At 36.3% G+C, this 10,083-nt stretch overlaps 1 protein-coding gene across 1 annotated transcript in view; it reads right to left on the reverse strand.

Annotated features, from left to right (window-relative positions):
- tspan15 (tetraspanin 15) overlaps window positions 1–8,152 on the reverse strand; it is a 32,117-nt gene extending 23,965 nt beyond the window's left edge. Inside the window, exon 1 of the mRNA XM_060872871.1 lies at window positions 7,938–8,152. Coding sequence (XP_060728854.1) covers window positions 7,938–8,021 — 84 coding nt within the window. The 5' untranslated portion in view covers window positions 8,022–8,152. The remainder of the gene's footprint in view (window positions 1–7,937) is intronic.
- Between the last annotated feature and the right edge of the window lie 1,931 nt (window positions 8,153–10,083).

Below are 10,083 nucleotides of genomic sequence, written 5' to 3' on the forward strand. Positions count from 1 at the left end.
TTAAAATGCATTGTTGTTTAAAAGTCAGAGTTTCCTAGTCTGTGAAAGTCTGCAGGAAAGAGACGTTTAATTTCTCTGTAAAACGATAAGCTGTGTTTTGCATGAGAGAAAGAGAGAGAGAGAGAGAGAGAGAGAGAGAGAGAGAGAGAGAGAGAGAGAGAGATATGCTTTCTTAATGAACAACACAACTGACCAATACAGTAAATAATGTGACACAAAGGTAGAGATCTTGTGATCAATACACATATAAGCTCACAAGTTTTAGCCACACTGTTGTGTCAGCATTAAAATGCATTGTAGTAGTTGCGCAACAATCTCAGCTGCCTTTAGGACAAACTGTTTACATTATCAGAATAATACGCTAAAGTGTGTACAGTTCTCTGTGAGACAAGAAACAGGGACGCTGTGCTGTTCCAAACATTAGAAGCTCGCACTATGTAGCAGCCTTATGGCTGTTTATGCCCTTGAAATTCATACTATGAATTTCTCTTACCATAAACATCATTAACTAAAAATTATTATGAGAAGAGAAATGGACTGTACTAAAGAACACCAGCTCAGGAACATTCTACACACTGTTTGTATCATGTGTACAGTGCTGGTAAATGAGTGAAAATTATTGCTGACCGTGAGTTCACTGATTTCTTCCTTCCACTTCCCACTTAAATACCAAATAACAAAAATGGCGCAAAATAAATAAATAAATAAATAAATAATTTTAAGGTATATTGACAAACAACTACATTAGGTGGTAAGATTAATTGTATTATTTCAGAAAGCACTAACACTGTAGAACATCAGTTATTAAAAAGATTAATGTATGCAACAGTACAAAAAGGCTATCCTAAGTGTATTAGCTTATGATAAAACAGCAATGGCTAGCAGTGGTTTATCTTAATCTTTAAGGTCTGATGTGTGGGAGAACTTTCGTTTCCGGTCAGCGATTGGAGAACTGAAACATTAAAGTCTGCCAAATCTGCAAGAGCCTCATGCACCAACACTAATGCCAAATATATCACCTATATGCCTCAAATAATCACCTTTTCTGATGATAAAAACACAAAAAGATGAAAAAAAAAACAGAAGCAAAACACAAATCAATGTCTCACATAACAATCCGACAGCCTTTTACAATTCATCCATCTATTTTCTATACCACTTATCCTGGACAGGGTGCCAACCCGCTGTAGGGCACTCGCATGCTCGGGCGAAACCAGAGCACCCAGAGGAAAGCGTCAGGACCTCACGCCTGATTCAATCTGGCCTACAGAAATCACTATTTGGGAAGTTCATAGCTACAGATATGAAACCCTAACTTACAAAAAGTTCCCAGGTTTCAGGCATGTTTAAGCATGTTTAGACAGATTTTGTTTTGTTCTATGCTTTTATGGTGCACAACATTGTGTCTACGAGGTAAATGTGACACACTACACTTTGTCATTGTCACGCTTCATTTATTGTCCTTTTACAGGAACCTTACTTTTACTGTATTGACAAACACATTGTGAGTCCACTACATCTTACCAAATCACACTTTTGTATCATTAGACATATACTGTTTTCACTTTTTTTCACAAGTCCATGATCTAGAAACAATGCTTCCATAGAGAATCTGAAATAGAAAATACTAGAGCAGTAGGTATTACACTGAAAAGCACTACTAGTGATCATTACATTCAGGGTTGAGACTCTCCCTTTGATGAATTACTTCTTTTGATGATTTAGAACAAATGCACGCTTCGAAGTGCATCAAAGGAGTTCAAAGGAGAGAACATCGACAAACTAGTACACAAACTTTCCCATTAGCTCTGCCTCCGTCATATATTTCACACACATTACACTGCCGACACACATATCATAAAAAAAACCATCTTATCTCACTTGATCCCTGGAAGATATTGGACGGAAGGATGCTGGATTTAAAAGAGACACTGGATTTGATCTGGAACAGCCATGAGCTTTCCTGTGGAACTAACAATGAGTAATATATATATACAATGAGTAATATAAATATATACCCCCTGTGTATTTTCTTATTTCATGTTGATAGTGTGGTTTAATCCGTTGCATTTCTAGACGCAATGTATTACTTCTTTTTTGTGCTTCCCAGTACAGTTTACATATAGAATTATTGTTCAATTAAAAAAATAAGGGGGAAAATGGTGATTTCTAGCCTAGAGAGCCTTGTGAATTGCCAGGTAATAATGAATAAAAAATATTGCACAGTCATATATGCTTCTTACCCCAGGGCTGCTTATATATCAGAGCATGTGCTGATATACTGTAACAAGGACATTTTAATAAGTTACACCATCATGTTACACTGGTATAACACTGCTATCATATCTAATAGCGGGTCTTGAGATATTTCTAGAACCCTATCTCACTTTTAAGGCAGGGTCACCTCGATCACGTGCACACACACACACACACACACACACACACACACACACACACACACACACACACACATGCGCATACACACGCTAACTATAAATCCACCATATCTGAATATATTCTATAAATATACTTTACTATTTTCAGTACCACAGAAAGAATTGTGCTATTGGTTCTATTATTATCATTCAAAACATTTTATTTTATACCCCTCACCGTTTTCCGTTCTCTCACAAACGTAATTCTTAGCATGGGTCTTTCACACCAGTGTTTTCCTATTTAACTGCTGTCGATTGCCATCCACCAGCTAGTTCTTTCCCATCACACAATGGCTATCAAGCTGTGAGAGTGAAAGCTAACGTGAGCATCGTCAGAGACTTGTGAAGCCAGGTAATCACATCTTTACAAACTGGTAAACATATTTGAGGATGATTTTTTCCATATACATGAGCCAACAGATGCCCGCTCAATGGGTGGAGAAGTGTGCAATTCCTCCCACCGAAATAGCAGGTCCAATTATGCGCTCTTGGATTCTCAGTCACAGATGGCTGGGGCACCATCGAGATTCAAAGTCGTAATCTCCTGATATTAGAGAGACTGCTTAGACTGTTAAATCATCATGGATCTTGGCAAGCTATTCTTAATACCTTTTAACTACAGTGCAGTCTGGTCTTTCTTGTTCGATGCTTGTGGGGTTCTTATGGTTTAGTTGTTTGAATTCTGCTGAAAGGGTCAGCAGGGTGATGGATGCTGGTCATTAGAGTATTAGGTGATTTGCTTCATCTTTGGCATCCGTCAGTCTCAGAAAGCAATAAATCATAGAAAGTGTGGCATTGTAAGAGGTAACCCTTCCCGCAAGCATCCTCTAAATGTTCTTGTGTACTTCAGCTTCTCTTTGTAGACTTTACACAACATGACAGGATTGCTAATTAGCTCTGCCTATTTCTCAACAGCCAATGAATTCATCTCTCATTTACAAGTATTTTTGAAGCAGAGGTGGGGCAGCCATCATGTTATAAGCCAGTTCACTTGGGTGTAAGACTGGAATTGGGTAAGTGCCTCAATATTGGTGCCACTGATCCCGAGAATCTGTGCAAGTGGAAAGAACAGCATCTCCATTCTTGCTATGGAGAGTCCAGGAAATGAAGTAAGTATGCTTGTGTACCACTTCCAGTACATGTTACTAATGGAAATAACTGGTGGTTGGTTTAATGCCCTGGCTCATCACATTCGTCTTCTTCACATTGATGGTCATATTAAAGTCTTCAAGTCTCTGTAGCTATCCCTTAGTGTGAGATACCAAGGCAGTGTCATATGACCTGGTTCAGAGGTAGATCCTCGCTGGTACAGTAGATGATCCAAAGGCATATTTAAACACTGTAGTGTGATACTGTGTAGGTCCTCCCACACCTCTTATTCCATTGAGATTCTGGTCCATGTTGACATGACTTTCAGTTGGTAAACCTCCCATTCTACTATATTTATTCTACCATATCCCAAAGATCTCCACTGGAATCAGATCCAGTGACTGGGCAAACATTGAACTCAAAGTCATGCCCATGAAACCAGTTTCATATGACTTTGTGTTTTATGATATGGTACGTTGCCATAATGGACACGGGCAACATACATTGGGAAAGCTTCAGCCTAAAGGAATCAACATGGCCAGAAACAATGTACATATAGTTTGACAAATTGATTCTTGATTGGTATTAAAGTTTCTGGTATGTGACAAGAAAAAAAACATTGTTCTTACCATTTCACCACACCATCAGTCTGAAGTGTTGACACAAATCAAATGAGTCCATGGACAAATTCTGACCGTACAATCTGTATATAATAAGATAGTTAACTGGGCAATGCCCCCAGCCCTCAGCCCCCGTCTTCCCCCAGTTTTAGTGAATATGTTTCCACTGTAACAACAAATTCCAGTTCTTGGCTAAAAGGAGTTTAGCCTTCTAAAAGTTCTCCTGTTGTAGTTCATACATCTCAATGTTTTACATATTACATTCTAACAGAGTTACTATAGCCTTCCTGTCAGCTTGAACTTGTCTGGCTATTCTCCTCTGACCTCCTGCATCAATGAGGCATTTCTGCTGCAGCACCGCTGCTCAGTGTATTATTCTGCGTAACATCTGTAGACTCTTGTGCAGAAAATGCCAGGAAATCATCAGCACCTGAAATAGTCACCAAGTGATGCAATGGTCAGAATCACCGAGCTCATATTTTCCACCTATTCTGTGGTTTGATGGGAACACTACATGAAGCTCTTGACCTGTATCTGCTTGATTTCAGGCGTTGCTCCACAGCCACATGGCTGATTGGATATATGTGTGAATGATCGGGGGTACAGTAGGCAGTAAGCACAAATATACAGTATCTAAATAAAGTTCATGATCTCTGTGATTCTGAACAGATGGTCCTTCGTGTTACTTCGTATAGTACATTTTAAGCCCTTAATAATAAATCATTTAAAAAAAACTCTATTTGCACCTATTGGAATTTCTTTATGAAAATGATATAAATGTATATTTTATGATCTCATATAATAATCAAATACTGCACTTATATTTAAATTAGATTTGCAGGTAGTTAAATTTGCTGCGTGATTAATGTGATAATTACGACTCGAACAGCTTGTTTTTATTTCATTGTCTGCCATTTGCTCATATATACCTATATTTTTTAATTGTTTCTTACTTTTATGCTATAATCATGTAATAGCTGACTGCAAAAATGATTTGCTTCTCCCAAATTTGTGGTCTAGATGCTACAAATTATATATCTGTGATATATATATATCGCAGGTCTACCTGAAAAAAAAAGTAAAGCGCATGCTGGAAATTTAATATATGAAGAGATCGCCTGGAGAATCAACATAAGCACCTATACATACACCAAACCCTAAATCTTAGGCTGTGAAATCTGAACATGGTCCATAAAATTGTTCATATTCTACAAATTACAAAAAACAACAGGTTTAAACAAATATCCTTAACAGCACAAATAGCAGTTTATATTTATGAAATGTGCTGATGAATTTTAATGCATGACAAGTAATTGTGCTAATAGCAGTCAGGGTCTTGCTCTGAGTTGAACAGAACAATACACATGAACCGAGACATTCGAGGATTTTGAGATGTGTTCTATTTTTGTTGTCAGTTTTATGTTTTAACTCAATACAGCACTGAATATGTACAACCATTGGAGTTGTTTGGAGTTTTCACACAGTAGCTGTGTCCCAAATAACGTACTACACGCTATGTACTTACACTAATCACTGTGTTCTCTACTGTCTAATACACGAATATTAGGATCGTAGTATCGGCTCGACCGGATCACATTTTTACTAACCGGATGTATAAAGCGGTTTCCAATTTGATGGCAAATGATGACAAACACACATAAGCTGCTAGCTTTAACAGAATATGATCAATTTTAAAAAATAAAAAAGGGTGATGGTTCTATTTGTCTCTTAATGTTGCACCTCATCTTCACTTTTAAATCATATAAAAAATGCAACAGTGCCAGTCTGATTCTATTAAAGCTACTTGGCGCTGATCGCATGCCGGCCATAAGAGCTGCCTTTAAGCCAATTTGGAGTGTGTGAACTCTCCACCCATCCACCTGCTGGTTTAATGAAGCCTATTCACATTTGTACCTGAGCAGAAAGAAAGTAATGGGTCTTGGCATTTTGAGTCATTTTTACATTGACCCTCACCCAAACCTCTGAGGATCATGAGTCCAGAGGAGGAAGGAGCGTGAAAAAGCTGGAGCTGTTTAAAAACAGACAAAAACTAAATGGAAGAAAATAATTGGAAGCAGAGAGATGACATTTAAAAATGAAAGCAAATTGCATTTAAAAATCAACATTTGTTGTTCATTGCCTCTAACAACACCATGGGCTAATTACGCTAATAAGCTGTGCATACTTTAATGAATACACAGTGCTTCCACGAATCCTGTCAAGGTGTGTTTTGTACCACAAAGCAGCTCTTGCATCAGCCAAAATAACTTGGCATAAGTACTGCATTCTTTTTTAGTTTTTACTTTGTAAATGGAAAATAAATTTCTCAACATTTTTATTCCAAGAATATCTGTTTATCTGCATCTCTTGATACATAGAACTAATAATAAGAACTAACATTCTACACATTTACGCAGTACAAGTCACATTTGGTAAAATACCGCAAACATTTACATGTATTTGTGTGTTTTTCCGTAATAAGAACCTACACACTTCGGGGAAGGCGATCCACTAGATTTTGGATTGTGGTTGTGGGGATTTGTGGCCTTTCAGCCAGAAGGCCCTCGCCTTAGTCAAGTGAGGCACTGATGTCAATTCAGAAGGTCTGGTGCACATCTGAAGTTCTAATTCATCTTGAGGTTATGGGTTTTGAGGTCAGGGCTCTGTGCACGCCACTCCAACCTGAACAAACCGTATCATAATGGAGCTTACTTTGTGCACAGGAGCATTGTCGCGCTAGAAACTCTTCGTTCCAATAAAGGGAAAATTTTACTACAACAACATACAAAGACATCCTACACAACTGCGTGCTTCCAAAATTTGTGCCAACAGTTTGGAGAAGGCCCAAAAAAAATGTATAATGGTCAGGTGTCCACAAACTTTTGTGCATATAATGTATCTTCGACCTGGTAGGGTGAATGTAATGCATCTTCTGTTACAATTTAGAGTAAAGCTTTAAAGCTAAATTAGCGATCCAAATAATTTAAGGCCAAATAATCTACTATAAAATATTATAATTATAAAATCTACTATAAAAGGTATATATTCTAGTTTTAAGTAAACCATGCATACTTGATGAACGAACAATGAACCTTGAGCTTAGTCTGTGAGACTAATCAGAAGGCTGCAGGTTTAAAGCCCCAGCACCAGCAGAATATCAGGTTTGGTCTCTTGAACATGGCGCTTCACCCTGTGATCCAACCCTGTTATACTAATAAGCCAGGATATGTGAAAATACACATGTTGTGTAATGTATATGAGAAAAATAAAGCCTTATTATTATTATTATTATTATTATTATTATTATTATTATTATTATTATTATTTCTGAGAATGTACAGCACTTCAGCAACCAGACGCATTTTTATTAAATTCTAAAAAGCTAAATTATTACTTTATTATTATTATTATTATTATTATTATTATTATTATAACATTTTTATTAAATTATTATATTCTTTTAATTAACTCCACGTACATCTATAGAGGTCAGTGAACGTGTAGTGAAAGAAAGATAAGAGTTTTACCTGCACACACACACAAACAAACAAACAAACAAACACACACACACACACGCACGCGCACACACACACACACAAAGGTGTGGCCAACGACGCCATTACAGGTAAATTAAACACCTTTAAAGTGTTAAATCCACATTTAAACACCACTACTGAAGTAGGCTACATCTTCATAATAACTGTTTACATCATCATACACTACATTATCTAGTAAAGTTACTGGACAATAATGTGAGACAGGGGATGAATATAAAAGATAAGACAAAACTCACCCAGAAAACCGTAGCATAAGCCACTAAAGCAAACTTCAGAAGAAGGTACGAGCACCTCGCACAGTATCGAACACTATCCGACATGTTTGACGCCTTTAATATATCTTTAACATTATTTATTCTGGATACTTCCGGAAAACTTCGCGCCAGCTGCTTTCTACTGTAGTAGAAAATATAATAACCTGCTGGATGTCAATAACTTCAGTGAAGCTCCGCGTTATCTTGCAGCCAATTGGGTAAACGCATTTGATTGATAGGTGATTGATCCAATCAGCGTACGATCATTGTAAATCGCATAAAGCGTTAGTTTAAACGTTTAGTATTGTGTTATAATGATTGTGATGATCAGAAGATGATCTCTGATTAGTTTAACTTCAGCTCTGACAGTGGAAAAGACACATTCAATCTACATATGCTCGTAGGATATTATATAGTAGGTTAATCTTTTCTGGCAGGAAAGATATTTAGCACTGTATTTACTTATTTAATATATGAACTTTATTGTGATCCTATTATATTACATAACCTTGTATATGTGTGTGTGTGTGTATTTGTTTTTTTTTTTTTTTTGCTTGCTATTAATTTTTATTATTATTAAGTTTACCTGTCTGCAACATTTGTGAAATTTTAAGTCACATGGGGCTTTTATTTTTATTGTTCTTTTTGGTTCTCATTTGTTTACTTTGTAATACCTGTGTTACACTGAATAGCTCAGTCAGTAGTATTAACTGAAAAACACTTCATAATGGGAAATTTTTCTGTTGTATAAAGTCTTTGGAAATGTTTCACAAACATTCCACAACTAACAATAATTGGTTAAAAATCACAGTATGACATTAATTAATAAACAAAACATAACCTTTGGCAAATCAATCAAATACTGAACAGAAATGCTATAAAGGTAACTACGATGTACCTAATAAAATGGCAACTTACACACTGGACCGATGTGATATCTAGGTAACGTACATATCTATATAATTTCTTATGACATGAAAATAATTTATGAAATAAAGGTAAAAAGGTTGAAACACAGAATGTTAAAAATGTATATTAAAAAACAACTTTTGCTACAAGATGTGAATTATTTATTTATGCGGAAAAATGTATCAAACATAGCATTTTTGAAGAATTATACTCAGTGTCATCCAGGTTCCCCAGGAAATGTGTTCAAAAACATGCTTCTTATTGGTCTGTTTAAAGTCTTTGGTTCATTACAAGCTTATTTGCATTTCCTTTGTCATTGAATATTTAGGAGAGATATAGCTCATGAGCTCATTTTGTGGTCACATTGACAAAATAAAGATAACAAAAATCAAAATAAAGTGCTAGAATTACAGTGGATTAAAATGACAGACTGAAAAAGCATCATATGTTAGAGTGAAAAATCAAAGGTGCATCGGGACTCAGGTGTAGTGAAAGGCATATTATCAAGTGACTGTTATCATCACTCAGTATTGCTGGACGTTCTCCATCTGTGCACTCTTCGCTCATGGCTATAAACTGTATTACTTTTTTTCATTTCACAGAATTGCTGAAGAAAGCCTATAGGGTTGTCTGCAATATTTGATAGTGGACTTTTTAAAAAGTGAAATTTATACTTTTACCAAGCACTGAAGTCATGTAGGTCAACAAGTAATTAAAGAGCAATATGTTTGTGCAGGCAGGAGACTAGGAACAAATGTATTTTTGTATAGAAATTGTATTTCACATTATATGAGACTTTAGATAAAATGTCTGAAGTAGGCAGACAGATCACTGTGTTCCATCCATATAAATCAGTGTGCACCAATCTAATTCACTCTGACATTGAACATAACATGTGTTACTGTAGATAACCTGATATGGACTGGCATCCTGTAGATGGTGTATGCCAAGCCAGTGCACAATTTTCCCATGATAGACTGTGGTCTGCAATCCACTGTGATCCTGATCAGGATAAAGTGGGTACTGAACATGGATGAATGAATGAATGAATGAATGAATGAATGAATGAATGAATGAATGAAAAATTGATAGATCACCACAGGACAATAGCTTGTAGAATTTTTTATTGGTAGTAGTAGTAGTACTGTAGAAGTAGTACTAGTAGTGGTACTAGTATACATTACAGAAAAGGTGGCAAAATGGTGACAGAACGGGTAGC

The sequence above is a fragment of the Tachysurus vachellii genome, chromosome 6 (genome assembly GCF_030014155.1).
Source record: "Tachysurus vachellii isolate PV-2020 chromosome 6, HZAU_Pvac_v1, whole genome shotgun sequence".
Classification (NCBI taxonomy): domain Eukaryota; kingdom Metazoa; phylum Chordata; class Actinopteri; order Siluriformes; family Bagridae; genus Tachysurus; species Tachysurus vachellii.